The sequence below is a fragment of the Tasmannia lanceolata genome, unplaced genomic scaffold (genome assembly GCF_043159265.1).
Source record: "Tasmannia lanceolata isolate RefF3 unplaced genomic scaffold, GAP_Taslan_0.1 ptg000015l, whole genome shotgun sequence".
Classification (NCBI taxonomy): Eukaryota; Viridiplantae; Streptophyta; class Magnoliopsida; order Canellales; family Winteraceae; genus Tasmannia; species Tasmannia lanceolata.
In genome coordinates this window covers 37,679,635-37,699,323 of record NW_027518692.1, presented here as the reverse complement: position 1 = coordinate 37,699,323, position 19,689 = coordinate 37,679,635, and the positions used below count along the sequence as shown (strand labels likewise).

The following is a 19,689-nucleotide window of genomic DNA, read 5'->3' as shown; positions in this document are numbered from 1 at the left end:
TTTCTTCCATTGGCACAATTTAAGAGTTCATCTATCATACAAATGGGACATGCGGTCCGGATGATCCGGGCACTTGATTATGGTGGGACCCTTGATTAATTGCAACTATAAGACAACCTAAACCATCTAATTGATGGTCTTCAAACAGATAATTCAAAACAAAATATCCAACAAGCAAATTATCAGAGGGTGATGATCATCTTATTATTTCAAGTTCATCACAATTAAAGATCTAATAAACCAAAAATAATTCAAATTAATCTTCAAATTATCGAGTTTTTGGCTTCCTGTGCAAACATAAGTTTACTTCATTGATTAGAACAAAAATATCCATAAACAAAATTACAGTATTTTGCAACAAATAAAGATTAGGAAACTTTCTGGAAAATTGTATTATCTTGAAGAAATTACCCTGGGATGGCGTTTTATTCGATTTCACGTCCATTTGACGCTGTAGGATAAAAAGACCAAAATGAACTCTTCTTAAATTTTTTCATCTCCACCACCACCGACGACCATCGCTGCATTTTATTCGAGGAACTTTCCCATAAAGATTCTAATACTCTATTTTTGCTGTGGAAAAAAAAATGATCCTCCACTTCTTTCTGCTGACATTTGCCGATTTTCATTTCAGATGAAACAACCCGATCAATTCTGAGATTTCCAAGCCTTAGACATCTTGCTTGCAAGATAACGAGCCGCATTAAACCCACCAGTCGACAGTAGCCCAGAGATCGCTTGCCTCGCACTTGAAACCATAACTGTTCGTCTCACAATCTTTTGCATGGATTTTGCAGCCTCTTCTCTTGAGTTGATGATAACTTGGCGTATCACTCGACCTGCAAATTATACTCTTCATTCACATAACATAACTTGTATTTGTGCCATGTAAATTTAGCTCCAAGGCTATGGATACCGATACCGTATTCGTTCATTTTTTGCTTTTCTCCCAACTCCATTCCCATCTGACTTCTGACTGGATGAGGAAGAGAAGAAACAAGGGTGCGAGCCGCAGATAAACTGTAATCCTGACATTGACCATTGAATAAATTAGAATGTGTGCAACAAAAGCATTACCCAACACCCAATTTAACTCGGCCACAAAAACTTGTGTTAACATTTCATGTAGTAGGGAGAGGGGTTTGATCTAAAAGAAAACCCAGGAAAACAGGGGAGTGGGCCGCAGATAAACCAGTCCTAGAGTTTACCATTGCATAATTTTTTTTCTGAGAAGTAACATTTTATTAATCAAGAAACCATAAGGCGGAGGCAAGGCTTTTGTGGTCAAGTTTAACCAGGTCACACCAAATCAAACAGAGACCCATCATTTATCCTCCAGCAGGTTTGTGAGAGTTGGGCCATGTTACTTCATATGTCTTTAACTTGGGTTTAGTAGAAACCTGTGATATAGCTGCTTGACGCCCATCTGTTGGCAAAAATTCCAACAACTCTTTAGCAGTGAACTCATCTAGAAATGGCTTATACATAGCTCGGAATGAACCAAAACTTCCTTTGACTATATTCTTCACCTGTGGTAAAATTATACAGATCCACGTTACAAAGTATGCACTGAAAGATGTAGATAAATCATTTTATAATTTTCCTTGACATCTCCAGTGCTACCCAGTTGTCCCGTGGGAAATTCAGCTAGAGTATATAACTATTTTTAAGGCTTTTAATTGGTAACAGAAGTTTAAATTCCATCAAATGCCAAAAACTAATGCAGTAATTGATAAAATTTTACAACTCCACACACACCTAGGAGCTCTATTGACAGAAAACAATGAACCACATGTTTCTATACCTGGCAGTATAGATACGACAATTTCTCAAACTGAAGAGTCGCATGACAAAACAAATTGCTTCTTTGGAGTTTGGACAGAAACGGAGGATGCCAAAAGCAAAAACATTCAGTGAGTCACCCCTTCAGTATTAGTCTCTGCGCTGCTCCTGGCCACTTTTGGTGACCAAGGACCTGTTCGTTTAAGATTATGCCAACAGATTGTGAGTCCAAAACAATTATTGGACTCAAATTTACCTTTAATTTTGACTCCAATAATTAGTTTTGGACTCACCATCGGTTGGCATAATCTCAAAAGAACAGGGCCTAAGTGTGCCTCTCAGGATTATTCATGAACTGATCATGTCTCAGGAGTGGGGACGAGCCCATGGTGGAAGAATTTGGTTATATGGTGTAGCCCATGAAGTGGCCCCATGTATCTGTATATGTAGGTGCACCAATGGGTTATTTTAGATTTCCTTTGTACTGTGATCCACAAAGGAAGTGTTACTTCAACTACACCTGTTAACTGGTATTACGTCACATATCTGTTCCGTCACCCTTCTTCATATCAGTAAGTCATTGAACATCTCTATCCTCACATCCCATATACCATACACAGGATGAAGTATAAGTGACCGAGGACAATCCTCACGGAAACGACAAGGGCAGAACAATCATTTTAAGACATTAGACATCTAAGGTCAATGAAGTCAACCCCAAGCTTAGTGGAGTTTGCTGAAGAAATAGGCCCCATCAGGGAGTTTGATTGAGAGTGTTTTATACTTTTATGAAGTTTTTAAGTCTAGGGATAGTAGTAGGGTCTTTTCCCACTTAAATCACTTATGTGAGTTAGAGCATGTTTAGAATAGACCTCACTCATGCATTACCTGATTGTAGAAGGAGGAGCTTACTTTCATGAGTTTTGAAGGTAGAGTTTGCTATAGAAGGTATTTTAGTCATTAGGATTTCTTTAATTTAGAGTTGAACTTTCTAGGTACTTTACTTTTCTTATATATGTAGCCTTGGGGTACCTTTAAAATGGATGATTTTTTTTATTTTTTTTTATGAAAAATACAGCGTTTGCTATGAAGAACTTCTTTATCATAGATTGTGGTGTGAAGAACAATCAACTTATGGTGTGATGCCCTAAAAATGACATAGGTGTGATGCCTTTGGTCTCGTTGGTATGACTCCAACAAATCTTCCTTCTTCTTCATCTTCTCAAGTAACAGTTTCACCATTCTTTCTTCGTTTGATTGAAATTGTCAAGCTTCAATTTGTGTTGCTTATTTCAAGTTGGATTGTTACTTTCATTCAAGGGCTTTACTCTTATTAAAAGGAGAGGAGACCGAGGTGGTCAAAATACAGAAAGGATCAAAATAAAGGACAGAAGAATACCCAACAAAAAGAAGATACAATCAAGGCGGGAGAGAGTCGAATAGCGCCAAGGTATCCTTAGTCACTCCTCTAGCAAGGCTATCCGCCACTTTGTTGGCAGAGAGGCCATGGTTTTAAGAAAAAAAAAGAAGTATTTTTTCGAAATTTCGACTGAAATTTGGTAAATAATAAAATATTGCTTTTCTTTGTGTACCGGATTTCAGCTGAAATTTCAGTTTCGGCCAAGGCCTAAATTGATACTGAAACCGAAATTTAAAACCATAAGAGCGGCGCACATGCTGAAATACAACAGAGAGGGATTTCACCCAATCGAACATCTCATCAAACCATCTATCAAATCTCCAAGAGACCTTTGTGCGGCATTAAGCCAACGGATCACATTTAAGGAATCTCCTTCTGCGCCAGTAGAATCCACCACCCCTATAGGACCTGCAAAGCCCCAAATTACCTCCCCACTTTGATTTCTTCGGACACGGCCAACTCCAGTCGGGCCGGGGTTAGCCAAGCTAGATCCATTCAAAGGTTTTACTAAGGGCTTAAATTGGAGTAATCTGATTGAATAAGATCTTGTATCAAAGCACTGATTTGTGTTTTAACAAGTTTAAAAAAAAAAGATCTTGTATCAATGGCTAGATAGTTCGATCTCAACCATTGTACATTGTGGACTCTTCCGTTTTTGTTGATTTTAAAATCTAAAGTTCCCTTGGAAGTTTGGGGGGGGGGTCAACCAAGTCACTTCCAGCACGTTTAGAGGTCAGCTAATGGGGAGGAGGAGAGGATCACCTCGCTTGGGTGGAAGTTGATAGGCCGTCAAGGGGATTTTTTTGAAGTGTTGAGGGTCACCCCTCGCATGGGAGTTGATAGGCTGTTGCTGGAGTTTTTTAAAGTGTGGAGGGTCACCCAGGTCGCTTTCAACACGTTCAACGGCCGGCCAATGGGGAGTCGGATTGCCTCACTCGGTTGGGAGTTGATAGGCTGTCATTGGAGTTTTTTTAATCATCTACCTCCTTGATTGTTACTTCTATTTCTCCTTTTGCTTATTTTTGCCTTTCTTCTAAAATCATGTGGTTGGATTTAATTCTATTTTGGACACATGAGCAAACCCTAATTCGACTAGTTTAGGGTGAATTTTTTTGAAGAGCAGATTAGTAGTCTTTCTTCCATCTTTGGTCTTTGCATCAAAATCAGATTTCAGTATAAGAAGTCATAAGTACGCCTATGTTGGCTCCATAAGCACTAGAGAGTAGCTGAAGTAGCTGATGCTGAAGGAACTAGTTTGTGGCGTTCTGATGGTTTTCAGTCATAGTCGCATAGTGCGGAATGAATATTAAATAGCACTGACCAGTTATCTTTCAAAATCAAATATTTAATACACAAAGAAAAACCAACAAAACGCCACAAACTAGTTCCTACAGTTAACAGTCTGAAAAGCAACAATAGCTTCTGGTATTATCTTGCTGACAATAGTATAAAACACATTTATTTTTCAATAACTATGGAAGATATCATCCATGCTGACCTTATTGCGGTCTTCCGCAAATAGCATCCTCAAGTCACCCATGTAAGAGAGGCTGCATATTTTAGCATAAAGATCTTCCTGCATCAATAAGAAAATGTAATGCATAGTGATATTGAATTGATAGGAAAATGAAATTTCTTTAAGAACGCAAACCTCCGTAAACTCAGGTGGTAAAAGGAGGAGAGCGGCAGAAGTTGCAGCCTTCAAATTAACTTCATTGACGGTTACTAAATCTAGATTGTCCACAAGAACATGAACCTGTACAAATAGGAAAGAAAATACCATTTTTTGAGGCTCCTTAGGGTCAGGTAAAGTTATATGGATACCACATACAGGAACTAGTAGGAAACTTGAGCGCACCATTTTGGGGGTGCGCTCGAGCGCACCAACACCTCTCTCTCTCTCTCTCTCTCTATATATATATATATATATATATATATATATATATATATATATATATATAGAGAGAGAGAGAGAGAGAGAGAGAGAGAGAGAGAGAGAGAGAGAGAGAAGTGTAGCTACACATACGTGTAGCTAACTTAGCTACACCGACGGCTTAAAATACAGTGGGACCCACATTGTTTGGGTGATGCAAACCATTCATTTGATGGGCCCCCACATAGATAGGGTGTGCCCAAAAAATCAGCTCCATAGGATCATCCCAACCCTACGATTTGTGGAGGCAAAAATGGACGTGTAAGAACCTTCACAAATCTGTCCATTTTTGCCTCCACAGTTTGAAGGGTTGAGATCATCCAATGGAGCTGATTTTTTGGGCACACCCTATCAATGTGAGGTCCTATCAAATGAATGGTTTGGATCACCCAAATAATGTGGGCCCACTGTATTTTAAGCCGTCGGTGTAGCTAAGTTAGCTACACGTATGTGTAGCTTCACTTAACTCATATATATACACACACACACACTAGTAGAAAACCCTGTGCGATGCACCGGGTGACCAAAAAATTAAAGATCTTCAAATCAGAAATTTTAATCCACAAATACGTAAGAGGAGATTGAAAAATATGTGTTTGAAGTGAGTCTGAACTCTGAATAAAGACAAATCACAATGTATGTCTATTCAAATATAAAACCAAAGAAACAATATTGATCCATTATAGGGGCTGTTTGGATATACGTGGATTTTATAATCCATGTTTTAGTTTGAAAGCAGTATAAAAGAAGGGCAAGAAATTAGAAAACGACGGATGGTCTCCCCCTTCTCACATCTCCCATCTAGGATTTTGAGAAATCCAAGATTTTAAAAAGTTTGTATCCAAACAGCCCCATACGCATGAATAATGGGAAAATAGTTGAAATCTTGTAAATAAGGGAGGGTTCATGTTAAATATATACACGTATACATATAACAGCAAACATGCAAGGAAATAAGCTGCTTAAGGTTTGAACTATAAAACATAGAAACACAGAGAGAGTGTTAAATGATTACCTTAACATGTGTCTAATACATCTATTCATATAGAGAGTAACTCATTTGCGTATGTGAGTGATAATTCAGCTAGAGGAGCCTAAACCTAAGAAATAAAGTTTCAATAAAATCTGCTTATACATTGAGGTAAATTAGACTGTTTATAAATAATAAGCAGATTTTCAACATTTTTTTGGCAGATATAAACTTCATATAATAACCAGAAAATGGAAACGTTCTCACTTCTCAAAGCTGGAAAGGCAGTTCCTCTTTTTTAGAAATACTCTTACAGTTCAAAGATCAAAGATCCAAATCTGAGGGGAAATTGAAAAGATGAAATTCATGGAAAGCAAAACGGAAATTTTCCAATTTCCAAGATCAGCAACAAATAAGAATTTGAACTTTCAAAGCTGAAAAATAACATTGCATTGAAGGACATTGCTTTGGAACCAAATATCCAATTTTCTTTGGGACATTCCTACAAATGGGTGGCGTGATCTTCTTGAAGATCCATTAAACTCCATCTTCAACCATATTCTACAGTGCATCTAGGCTCAAAAATCCCCCAAAGGGAGGTGTGCCCTTGTATCTTCCCCCTCGTCATCAACTTAGATCCAATTCAAAAATCATAGCATTCCAAAAGACCTAATAACAAAATGACTTGATAAGGTCGGTGCTGGTAAGTTGACTCCTCAGTCCTGATTTGAATTGGGTAGAATCATTCTTTGCATCAACAATATCAAAAACAACAGATGTTGGACTCAAATTTATTCACATGTAATGGTGCTTTAAGCAAGTAAGATCAATCTGAGAGATGGTTTTGCTATTTCAAAAGAAACCCAAAACCCATCATAAACCCTCAAAGAAACAAAAAGAAAAGAAAAGAAATGGTCTTGCCTACAAAAAAATTCAGATGTATGCAAAAAAGAAGAGCAGAAAAAAACTGAAATAAAATAAGGAATCCTCATAATAGTTGATCTAAAATCCCAAACCCTTGGCTAGAAAATAATAAATAAAAAACAAAACAGTCTCTGTTGCAAAAATTTTAGATGTATGAAAAACCAAATAAAGTAGAGCAAGGATATCCACAGAAAATAAAAAATGTCTCTTCGCAAGAAATAGAGAAGAAACTGATGATATATTGTTACCCATTGCAAAGGAGAACCCATGGATGAAATTATTCAGATAGAAGACTTGAAATTTCTCAAATAAACCAAGCAGGTAAGGGATCATCTCACACAAGTGAGAAAAATTAGATAAACTAACTCTAATCACCTCCAGCACTTGGATTCCATGGGGAGAGAAGAACCCTCAGCTCATTGGAGTAGCAGAGAGAGAGAGAGAGAGTGAGTGAGAGTCATGTGGTGAGGGAGATCGGCACACGGGGAGAGAGAGGTGACAGGCAAGGAGAAAAGGTTAGACGCGTCAATTATGAGAGAGAGGGAGAGATGCGTGGACACTAAGAAGATGGGAGGAGGAGAGGTATTCACGAATTTACGCTCACGTTAAGATACAGATAGATAAAGATAAAGTATAACAGAAAAGGGGTAGATGGTCAAAAAATTGGAAGTAGACGTGTAAATAGGAGGGAATTTTGCAGAAAATAAAAAAAATACTATCTTTTCTCTTCTGTTAAAAAACATTTGTTAAAAAGCATAAAGGAGGGGGTAGGATTGAAAATATGTGGGTTGAATGGGTGCCTTTGTTTTAAAAAGTCAAAAAAAGTGATGTGTAATTCTATTAGAATTTTGGGAGAAAATCAAATAATTCTCTCCTTTTCTCTTATGCTATATATATATATATATATATATATATGAGAAAAGCGTTGGTGCGCTCGAGCGCACGCCCAGATGATGCGCTCAAGTTGTTTAAAATGTTTCCTATTACACTAAATGTTTGGGTCCCACATACAGGAACCAATAGGAAACATTTTAACAACTTGAGCGCACCAACACTTTTCTCATATATATATATATCCACATGCACAAGTTAAAATGGTTAAGTAGCTCTATAATTAATAATCCTGGAAGAACTGGGGAAATTTTCATATTCGCATCGATCAAAACATCATTCATCATTGACGTCGCAAAATCCAGCCCACATGTATGTATATAGCATATGTTCCAACTCCTAATAGCTAACATCCCATCATTGTTTTTGCATGATAGCTAACATCCCATCATAAACAATGAAAAATATTCATTACCCCATGTTTTTTTGAGTTTCCCAATCTATTCAAATTAATGTAAAAGGAAAATGTATAATCAATCTGGTCCTTTTTTTTCAAACATAAACATGCACCCATTTGTATTTCTTGGGTGTCCTAGGATATACTCATATACATTCATAGATACATATGTACAGTTTTGTTTTTTGTTTTTGTTTTTGTTTTTTTGTTTTTGTTTTTTTTTTGTTGTTGTTGAATGGTTAGATACATATGTACAGTTATAGCATGTGTTCCGAAAAAAAAGAAGATGTTGACATGGAATGCCATTACTGTTGGGGTTCCATGCAAAAGCAAATAGTCCCACATCGGTAAAGTGATATGGATGGGTGGGTTATAAGGGAATGGGCACCCTCCCCCTATAGGCTAGCTTTTTTTAGGGGTGAATTCTACCCGGTTAAATCCCTACAAATGGTATCAGAGCTCAGGGCGTGGTCACCCGGTTTGCCTCTGAGGGCGGGAATGTCCCTCAGGGAAGATCTCGGAAACCCCACTGTAGTATCTCGTGGTTCCCACGTTGCTTCCGCGTGGAGGGGGACATTGTTGGGGTTCCATGCAAAAGCAGATAGTCCCACATCGGTAAAGTGATATAGATGGGGATGGGTTATAAGGGAATGGGCACCCTCCTCTATAGGGTAGCTTTTAGGCGTGAGTTCTACCCAGTTAAATCCCTACAATTACACCATAGAATTGGCACAGTTCACTTGGTGTGTACTATTTACCATTAAAAAAAAAAAACATTCACTTGTTGTGATAGTGAAGTTTTTGAAACAGGAAGGCAAAGCAATAAAGAATGCCATGCAACTTCCTAACTTTTTTCTTGTTCTTTTTGTCAAAAGCCATCGTCATAGTGAAATTTCATTTGGAATCAAGAAGAACAATGGATTATATGGCACTAAGATAATGCACACCCAGAAACAGAATCAATCAAACCCAGGAAAGCACACCTACAGGATGCACATACAGGTTTCTGCAAACGGCCGCTCAAGTAAAACCTGTCCCAGTTCAATGAGTCCTCAACCAATCTGTGCATTCTAACCACCCCATACTTGATCATCCGCTGAAAAATTAACAACATGGAAGCCATTCAGTGATTCCCATCTATGAATTACATTCCCCAAAAATGGAACTCAGGGAATCATACAAACCAAGAAGAATAATACCATTAAAAAAACAGGAAGAATAATAATTCAAGGGAAATGATATCTGTGCCAAAGTGTTTTGATAAACATGCGCTCCACTTATTTGTCGTCTAGCATTTAAAGGGTTTTAAGCGCTTTTTGAGAACCGTAATATCCTCCGACATCCCTTTAAATACTACACGACAAACAAGTGAAGCGCATGTTTATCAAAAACACTTGGCGCAGATATCATTTCCCTAATTCAATCTACAAAACAAGTTTAACAGTACCTTCTCATTCAGCATGACAAATGGGTTGAAGTGTACTCCTACACCAATTCCATCTGCAATTTGAGTAATCTAAAAAAACAAAAAGAAAGAAATTTACTTCTAAATTCTATAGACGCTGGAAAAACAACAATTATAGTTTGAAATTCACACCATTTTAGGGCCGAGCAACGCCATCCATGAAGAGTAGTGGTCTCTATTCTTTTCCAGGTTCTGCATTTTGCGTACCAATAAAACTGAACTTCATTAGAGAGAGGGGAGGAGGATATTTGTAGTTTATATAAACATGTGTGTGTGTGTGTGTGTGTGTGTGTGTGTGTGTGAGAGAGAGAGAGAGAGAGAGAGAGAGAGAGAGAGAGAGAGAGAGAGAGAGAGAGAGAGAGAGAGAGAGAGACCTCAGAATGCCATTTTAAGGGATCTGAGACACCTAAAATGTAATCCACCATGGTTGTTGTCTGAAACCAAGAAATCAAAACAAAGCCCAATTTAGAAAACAACAAGAACTTTACAATAAATGAACTGGTAGGGGTACCATTCAAAGGAAAAAAAAAATTGAACTGGTAGGGGTCCTCTTAACCCTACCTTGTCTTGGTTATTGGGAAGAAAAGAAGAACCATAAGCACAGCAAAATTCTACTGAAGGAAGAATATGCAAAGGAGCCTCTACCTCTACTTTCTCCATCTCTCTCTCTCTCTCTCTCTCGTGAAGTTCTGTGCCCTAATTCGAAACTTTTCCTCTAGCATTTCCGAAGAGACATGGTGGAGGGCATTTCGGGAATAAATGGAGGGGCTTGAACGGCATTTCATGAACAACAGAAGGGACATTTTGGGATAATAAAATATTAGCACCACCATTTTATAATAATTGCACTAACTCATCCTGTCTTTTATTATTTAAACAGATGTTAAGTGTGATTACATTTTCCCTTTTTGGACTTCAACCAATCGCGAACTTATTCCCTTGGGCGAACAAAAGTCCTAGAAAAACCCTAACAAAAATTTCTTCCTCTACTTCGCTAACCAGGCAAACAAAAAGGCCTTTGTTCTTGCTCTCGGCGAGCCTACAGAAGGAAACAGGATTCGAAAAGCCCTAACAAACCCTAACTGCGAGGAAAGATGATTCGTAACGTAAAACCCTTGCTCTCGTCACTTCAAACCCTCCTCCGTTCCCCAAACCCTCAATTCATTCAAAAATCCCCCGTCAGCGGCACTGCAAAAGGCAAATCAAAGCTCAAAACCGGTCAGCCATTAAAACGCTCAAAGATCACAAGAAAAACCTCAAAACCCCCATCACAAGGGCGCGGTCGAATGGGAGGGGCCATGGATCGGATCAACAGAATGGTAGATTCTTGCTTAAACGCTCCAACACCAGTCCGATACCTAACTCCGAAAGACAAACAACGAGAAGCCGAGAGAGAAAAGCTAGGGCTTATAAGCAAGGATAAACAGCGCCAAATTGACAATCAAAAGAAGAAAAAACAGGACGAATTGCCGATTATGGGAACGCCGGGAATGGATCTGATCACATTAGGGTTAGTTGATGCTGATAAAATTCCGAAATATGAGCTGACTGTTGAAGATGGGCGGAGACTCGCGAAGGAGTACAGTAGGGTTTTGATGCGGCGGCATAGGGCTAGACAGGCTGCGGAATCAACGCTTCTTAGGTTGAAGAAGGAGGCAATTGAGGCACTTCCAGAGAATCTGAAGGCCACGGCAATGGTGCCGGATCTGACGCCATTCCCGGTGAATCGGTTTATGGCAACTCTGACACCGCCGATTGAGGGATATATTGAGAGTATTAGGGAGGCGGCGAGGAAGAATATTGGGAAGGAGAAGCTCAGGTGATAGAGGTTAGGGATTGTTATCGATCTTTCTTGTTTTTGATAATGGTGGATGGGATTTTTATCTATCTGTCTCTCTCTGTTACTTTGTTTTCCCCCTTTTGAATTGGGTTTTGAATCAATTGCTGAGCTTTAGTTGGTTGTATGGGTGTTGATTTTTCATGTTATAAAGAAAGTTCTCTTTTTTACATCAGAATCCAATGGTAACTTTGCAATTCAGATAGGGGTTGAATTCCATGAATTGTTTATGAAACTTCTTAAGTGCTTTCTGATTGAATGCTTATCTACAGTGAGACATGCAATGTCTGCTTGTCTGCATTTTATATGATGAGTTAATTTCAGCACTACTTTGGAGAAGGATAGAGAGAATAACAACCATTTGCTAAGATCATAAACTTATATTTTCTTTTCAAAGCGTAGTTGGACTTTAATTTCATGTGTAGAACCATCCCCCCTGTTTTGGGACTTGGGAGAACAAGAAGAATACTATTGAGAATGTAGTTTGCATTTATTAAGCTCCTCTAAATTTTATGACACTGGGTGGGGTTGAGTTGTGAAAACTGCTGTTTAAAAGCTCTGTTGAGTCAATCATCAACTTATCTGAGTTGACTCCCTTTTACCTTACCCAAGTTATTGTCCGCCCCATAGAAACTGTCTACATAGAAACTGTCTACCTGAGACTGTCCCTTGGAAGTTCGAGTTTTTCCCTACCACGTCAATCTGAACCCTTTTGGCTCGGCCTAGTTAATAAAAAAAAATTGGTTGCATTAATCATTGACTCCCTAGAGAGTCGGCTCCCTTTTCCATGGCCGAGTTCTCTATCCAATAGACGAGTTGAAGCTTCCTGTTATCCTCAGAATCAGTGTTTAAAAACTCGTTGACTCGACTCGGAACTCACCCAAGTCGACTCCCTTTTACCTTGACCGCGTTCCGCGTTGCACATACCGAATCCGCATTTCGCGTTTTGCCCTACAGAGCCAATAAAAACTCCTTTGACTCTTCTGAGTAATGACCTCATCAACTGTGTTCTTAGCCGCATCTGCTCCGAGTCTACAAGGATTTTTCTTGGCCATGTTCCCCGTCATATCTGCGTTTTTAAACACTGCTCAGAATCACCGCAAAGAAACTTTCTTTGAATCTGCCTAATGCGATTAGTCACACTAATCGGCTTTTAAAAAGAGGAGATAATAAATACGGATATTAGCATCATTCAAAAAAAAGAAGGGATATTATCAAGCACCACCTTAATGAGAGTGATTCTGCCTCCCAATAAAACAAGATTTCGCTTCCGAGTGGCGAGCTTTTTCTTCAATCTTTCTACAATTGGATTCCACACCTCTTCCATGGCCTCCCCTCACAGAGTGGAAGATTAAGATACGTTGTTGAAAACATATCCACAGAACACCTAAGCAACCTAGATTTTAGGAAGTCATAGTTTCAAAACTCCCCCGCGCCATTATGGACTCCTCCGAGTCAACTCTCTTTTGCCTTAGCTGTTTTCCGCATTTTGCCTTACAAAGTCAATAAAAACTTCTTCGACTCTCCCGAGTTATGACCGTGTCAACCGAGTACTCAGCCACATCAACCGAGTACCCAACTGTATTGTGCCGAGTTAATCATGATTTTCTTCGGCCGCATTTTGACTCGCATCCGCATTTTGAAACACTATCGGATGTTAGATCTTTGCCCTGTCGCGACTTAATGACATCGGTGGACCGCTTTTAGCTTTAACACCTTATCTTCTTCTGCGTCACAAAACACAAGAGTATTTTCCGCAAACTGGAGACGAGATACTTCCAACTGGGGCCCAATCTTGAAACCTTCAATGAGACCATGCCTTTTCCTTTATAAATCATTTTGCATGGGGTTTCAGTGATAATCAAAAATAAAAATGGAGAGAGAGGAGATCTCCTTGCCTCAGACCTCGAGTGAATTTATAGAATTCTTGGTGAGAACCATTAACCAGGATAGAGAACCAAACTGAAGACACACCTCATAACCCAAGCTTGCCACCTATCTCCAAAACCCAACCGCCCCAAAATATAGTCCAGGCAATCCCACCTCACGCTATCATAGGCCTTTTCTTTGTCCAATTTACATACCATGCCTTTTTCCGTTCATGAAACAATAGTCCATTACCTCATTTGCTATCAAGGCACTGTCAAGCATTTGCCTATCCCGAATGAAAGCTGATTAGTTTTTTTTTAATGGGGCAAATAAGCTGATTAGTTATTAGATATAAATTTTTTTGAATGATTTTACTGTTTAGATCTTAGGTAAGACCTTTTTCAAATGATCTTTCAGAACTTTATATAAGCAACCCACCAAGCTGGTCGGTCGAAAACCTGAAATGTTGACCGCATCTTCTACTTTAGGAATGAGGGAGTGGAAGGTAGCATATGTGTTTTGTCCAAAACCAAGTCCTCATAGAAGGACTTAAAGAAGTTAGGAATTTCGTTTTTTCATAGATTTCCAATAACATTGGAAGAAGGTTAAGCAAAAAACATCTGGTCTGGGCGCACGATCTCTATTAAAAGCAAAAAGGACAATCCTACTCTCTTCTTCAAAGGACTTTTCTAAGAATTTGAATCATCTACCATACTAAAGTCTACTCCATGATGTCTCCATCAGGTCCAGGGTTTACTCCACCCTCTGTTGACTATAAAACCTTGTAGAAGTCCACAGTCTCCTTAGCAATAGCCTCCTTATCCCCCTGAAGGTTTCCTTCTACCTGCATGATGCTGATCCGATTTCCTCTTATTTTGGCATTAGCTATCCCATGAAAATATGCGGTGTTTTTATCCCCCTCCTTGAGCTATCTGGACCTTGATGTTTGTCTCCAACAAATTTCTTGTTGCAACACAGACCAATTATACTCCTCTTTAAGGATTCCCATCTCTGTCACCTCCTCCGCACTAGCTATGTCAACTTCTTCTACCCTGTTTCTCTATTGTATCCGAGCTAGCAATTAAGACTTTCTTTCTACCTCACTATGATGGATGTCCTGATTCCTCTCCGTCAGCTTAATTTTCACATAACAAAGTTTTTGGCAGGTCACCACATCAGTCGACCCAATTGCAATCGCTACCACCATCTATTTTTATCCCCCTCCTTGAGCTATCTGGACCTTGATTTTTGTCTCCAAAAAATTTCTTGTTGCAACACAGACCGATTATACTCCTCTTTAAGGATTCCCATCTCTGTCACCTCCTCCACACTAGCTATATCAACTTCTTCTACCCTGATTCTCTATTTTATCCGAACTAGCAATTAAGACTTTCTTTCTACCTCACTACGATGGTTGTCCTGATTCCACTCCTTCAGCTTGATTTTCACTTGACAAAGTTTTTGGCAAATCACCACATCAGTTGACCCAATTGCGATCAAATCCACCATCCATTTTTACCCCCCCCCGAGCTATTTGGACCTTGATTTTTGTCTCCAAAAAATTTCTTGTTGCAACACAGACTGATTATACTCCTCTTTATGGATTCCCATCTCTGTCACCTCCTCCGCACTAGCTTTGTCAACTTTTTCTACCCTATTTGTCTATTGTATCCGAGCTAGCAATTAAGACTTTCTTTCTACCTCACTACGATGGTTGTCCTGATTCCACTCCTTCGGATTCGCTTCCACCATCCTCACAATCTCTCCTTATTAGGAACTGGAAGCTAAGCTATCTAGAAGCGAAACAGAGTTGGACCCCACGACTCTAACCTAGGATCCGATAATAAAGGGCAGTGTTCTAGTATGAGGCAAAGCACATTGACACATATCATGAAGGAAGGAGCTCTAAAGAGAACAAATAAAAAACCGATCAATCATGCTCCTGCTGGAATTTCTAGGCCAAGTGAACTGGTCCCCACTCGAGGGTAGATCAATGAGTTAATTCCTGTTAATAAGTTATGAGAAAGCCATCATGCTAGGTAGACCTGGCAAATGGGTGGGTCGGACCGGGTCAACCCGCGGGTGATGCGGGTGCGGGTGCGGGTCACACGGGTCGGGTCAGGAAATGACCCGCATTTTTGCGGGTCAGAATTTAGGTGACCCGCGCGGCCCGCGGGTGGGCCGGGTCAACCCGCGGGTCACCTGCAAATTCAAACAGTTGTTTATTTTGGGAAATGTTATCACTGGATTTTGATGAGGGCGGTATGGCCGGCACCGTGGGATGATCCAAACCGTCCATTAGATGGCCCACAGGCTAAATAGGTGTTGCCCCAAAAATCATTTCAATAGGTTGATCCTAACCCTCCGATATATAGAGGGTTAGGATCAAGTGATCAACCCTCTAACATTCAAATCGGAGGGTTGGGATCAACCTATGGTGCTAGCCATAACCTATTCAGGCATCAAACCCTTAAAAAATAGATTAGCATGACAAAATCACCATCCTTTGCATTAGAAAAAAAAGCCATCTAACTAGATTAGCATAACAAAATCACCACCCTTAAAAAAGCCAAGTGACCCGCGGGTACCCTGTTTCTCTATTGTATCCGAGCTAGCAATTAAGACTTTCTTTCTACCTCACTACGATGGTTGTTCTGATTCCACTCCTTCGGCTTGATTTTCGCTTCCACCATCCTCACAATCTCTCCTTCTTATTCGGAACTGGAAGCTAAGCTATCTAAAAGCAAAACAGAGTTGGACCCCACGACTCTAACCTAGGATCCGATAATAAAGGGCAGTGTTCTAGTATGAGGCAAAGCACATTGACACATATCATGAAGGAAGGAGCTCTAAAGAGAACAAATAAAAAACTGATCAATCATGCTCCTGCTGGAATTTCTAGGCCAAGTGAACTGGTCCCCACTCGAGGGAAGATCAATGAGTTAATTCCTGTTAATAAGTTCTGAGAAAGCCATCATGCTAGGTAGACCTGGCAAATGGGTGGGTCGGGCCGGGTCAACCCGCGGGTGATGCAGGTGCGGGTCACACGGGTCGGGTCAGGAAATGACCCGCATTTTTGCGGGTCAGAATTTAGGTGACCCATGCAGCCCGCGGGTGGGCCGGGTCAACCCGCGGGTCACCCGCAAATTCAAACAGTTGTTTATTTTGGGAAATGTTATCACTAGATTTTGATGAGGGCGGTATGGCCGGCACCGTGGGATGATCCAAACCGTCCATTAGATGGCCCACAGGCTAAATAGGTGTTGCCCCAAAAATCATTTCAATAGGTTGATCCTAACCCTCCGATATATCGAGGGTTAGGATCAAGTGATCAACCCTCTAACATTCAAATCGGAGGGTTGGGATCAACCTATGGTGCTAGCCATCACCTATTCAGGCATCAAACCCTTAAAAAATAGATTAGCATGACAAAATCACCATCCTTTGCATTAGAAAAAAAAGCCATCTAACTAGATTAGCATAACAAAATCACCACCCTTAAAAAAGCCAAGTGACCCGCGGGTGCCCGCTGGTTGACCCGACCCGACCCGTGTTTTTGCGGGTTGGGTCACCCGCGGGTTAGTTTTGACGGGTCACTAAAACTCAGACCCGTGCCCGCAAATTTATGGGTGGGTCGGGTCGACCCGCGGGCACGGGTCGCGTTTGCCTGGTCTAATGCTAGGGGTTCTTCTACGACTCCCGGTCCTCTCAACATATCTAGTCACGTTGAAGTCACCACCGATGCACCACGGATTCGACCACTTGTTTCTAATGTCATCCAGCTCTTCCTGAAACTCTTCCCAAAACATGCTGCCACCTGATTCGACCCATAATCACCCATCAAAGTCTACTTGGAATTATTAGCAATCTTCTTCACCACAATTGTCATATAGTGTCTCCATTTCAACTCCTCAACTAAACCAAAGGCCGAATTATCCTAAGCGACAAGAATCCCTCTAGTCACCACATCTAGAGATACAAAATCCCAACTGATTCGCCCCCTAACTCTCTGATCATCAACCTACTTGTGTTGTATATCTTAGTTTTCTGAATACAAAGTAGAATTGGCTTATGCTTAGACATCAATTGCTTAACATGGGCCTTTTTCTCAAGGATACCCAACCGTCGCACATTTCAAACTAGGATCTTCATAATGAAATGTGTACTTGCACATCTCCCCCAAGAGGGTTACTCCCTCCAAATCTTCCTTTGCCCTGCCTCTAGGCTTGCTTGACAAGGCTCTATCGAAGTTAATTGACGTTTGAAGTCAAACCATTTCCATGATCTTCTTTCTCGAGTTCTCCGTTCTAACTTCCTTAGTCGGGTCTCGCATCAGACTAACCCTTAGCCCAGCCCTTTGAAACACCCTCCTCGGGTCATCCTCTAGCCCAGAATGACAGACCCAACACCCTGCTAGTTTCCAAGATGTGATTCACTAACAACTCCTTCAAGTCACTCTCCGGCGTTTTCCATGCAATCGGGCAAGCTTCTTCCTCAACTGCGTGAATAATTTCTAACTGATTAGATTCCCCATCAACCAGCTCAGACTCCATACTTTTCCTTTTGTTTATCCTCGGATTACCCTTCAGTCCAGCTATGCATCACTTTCACTAACTTCGGCAAGAATATGGTTCCTTGTCATACTGTCATAACAAATACTGAACTCACTAGGGTTTTGATCGTTTGCAACCCCATCTAGGGGTAATCTAATCAACCATCACAGCTGTTCATAGCCCTCTTTCCTACTTCAAACAAGATAATGGAAACAAACCAGCATTACTCGAGCCGAGTCTAGAATGCTTGCCTTTCTTAATGCCTGAGGGGCTGAAGACAAGGCTAAATGTGCATCTCTATCTGAAGAAAATGCTCCCAAATCCCTACCATTGTATCCTTCCACCTCTAATTGAACAAGTCCTTTATCCAGGGTCAAAATCACCACAGGAAGATCCTTTGAAGTGTCATCCTCCCCAGAGACTGCCAACTCTGGAGTTGCTTCCTCCTTGTTTGGTGTCGGAACTGCAAGCCTCATATGCCTTCCACCTTCATCCACAGAAGCGATGTCAAGAAAACAGCATCCAACCCTCCTGCCTTTTGGAATGAAACCTCCATAAGGAGACTGCATTCGATCTCAATTGAGCCTTCGACCGGGTGCAAGTTGGGGATCTGCTGCCACCAATCCTCCAAAGAAGACCACTCAAAATCGCGAACAATCTCCTTTTCTAGAGGGGTGCTTCGATTCCTATGACTTGTCCGAGCAACGAAATGTTAGATTTGCTAAGGTGAAATTAGTACCCTACTTCATCGCAGGGGACAATCCACTATTATATTATGGGACAAGATGGAGCAAGTTCTGAAAGATAAGTTCCTGCTAATCGATTTTCGGGACAAGCTTTATGATCAGATGGTGACCTTCCCAGAGGGATCTTTATCTGGGATTAAGTATATGGAAAGAAAATCAGTGATGGTGTATATGGTGGACTTCTCACATTGTACATTATTTTTCCAGAACTGATACTGTATTCTTAGGCACAAGAAAATCATTGGAAGTGCATTGGGAAAGGGAAAATCAGATCAACTGACTCTGTTTTTGTCTACGGAGTCTGTGCCATGGAAACGCAATACTACCCAATACTATTAAATCTACGAAATAATGCATCTGTATAGGGAATTTGGTACTCATTGCATTCATTCCAATAGTCATATTGCCACTAAAATTTAGTGTCTTATGAAATTCCTGAACCGAATTTAAGATGAGACATTGGATTCAGATAACCGAACTTGGATCTGTCTCATGATATAGGCTTATGGACCTTATATTGATTTCTAGTCAACCACATGCAAGTTTATGGGGAAAAAAACATCTCTAGATGGAAACCAGGAAAATCCACTTCATTTAAATCAGCCTTTCCTCATGAAATTTAGTGTAACAGAAGCTGAATTAGAGAATGGAAATATATGTGGACAAGGTTTAAAATTTCGGCCGAAATCTGAAATTTCGGATTTCGGTGAGGACCGAAATCGAAACGTTCCAAAACCGAAATTTCCGAAATTGACCAAATTTCGGTTGAAATTTCGTCGAATTTTTTGGTAAAATATTAATTTTTTATCTCTTGACAAAATTTCAGCCAAAATTACCAAAATTTAGGCCCAAAAAAATGAAATTTCGTGTGCCTTTACCGAATTTCGGGCGAAATTTCGAGA

The 19,689-nt window shown here is 40.3% G+C and overlaps 2 protein-coding genes across 3 annotated transcripts; one reads left to right on the top strand and one right to left on the bottom strand.

Moving 5' to 3' along the window:
- Positions 1 to 233: 233 nt before the first annotated feature.
- Positions 234 to 10,528, bottom strand: LOC143847079 (translocator assembly/maintenance protein). Of its 2 annotated transcripts, none has more exons than XM_077355758.1 (10): positions 10,344 to 10,528; positions 10,157 to 10,216; positions 9,915 to 9,974; positions 9,765 to 9,833; positions 9,318 to 9,413; positions 4,854 to 4,958; positions 4,701 to 4,778; positions 1,401 to 1,529; positions 923 to 1,020; positions 234 to 839 (listed from the first exon to the last, which is right to left on the bottom strand). In XM_077355758.1, the coding sequence occupies exons 1-10, from the start codon at positions 10,440 to 10,442 to the stop codon at positions 704 to 706; spliced, it is 930 nt and encodes a 309-aa protein (XP_077211873.1). In that variant the 5' UTR covers positions 10,443 to 10,528; the 3' UTR covers positions 234 to 703. The 2 variants fall into 2 exon arrangements, with proteins under 2 accessions (XP_077211873.1, XP_077211872.1); XM_077355757.1 differs by having other exon boundaries at positions 923 to 1,028; positions 10,344 to 10,523.
- A 172-nt stretch (positions 10,529 to 10,700) lies between these two features.
- On the top strand, positions 10,701 to 11,789 carry LOC143845560 (uncharacterized). Its single transcript, XM_077353942.1, has one exon. The coding sequence runs from the start codon at positions 10,877 to 10,879 to the stop codon at positions 11,603 to 11,605; it is 729 nt and encodes a 242-aa protein (XP_077210057.1). The 5' UTR covers positions 10,701 to 10,876; the 3' UTR covers positions 11,606 to 11,789.
- The last annotated feature ends 7,900 nt before the right edge of the window (positions 11,790 to 19,689 follow it).

Coding starts and splice junctions, on each gene's coding strand:
- LOC143847079 (XM_077355757.1), bottom strand. CDS start 10,442: ATGGAGAAAGTAGAGGTAGAGGCTCCTTTGCATATTCTTCCTTCAGTA. Junction 1,530..4,700: donor TTGCGGAAGACCGCAATAAG/GTCAGCATGGAT, acceptor ATTTTACCACAG/GTGAAGAATATAGTCAAAGG. Junction 840..922: donor GCAAAAAATGAACGAATACG/GTATCGGTATCC, acceptor TATAATTTGCAG/GTCGAGTGATACGCCAAGTT.
- LOC143845560 (XM_077353942.1), top strand. CDS start 10,877: ATGATTCGTAACGTAAAACCCTTGCTCTCGTCACTTCAAACCCTCCTC.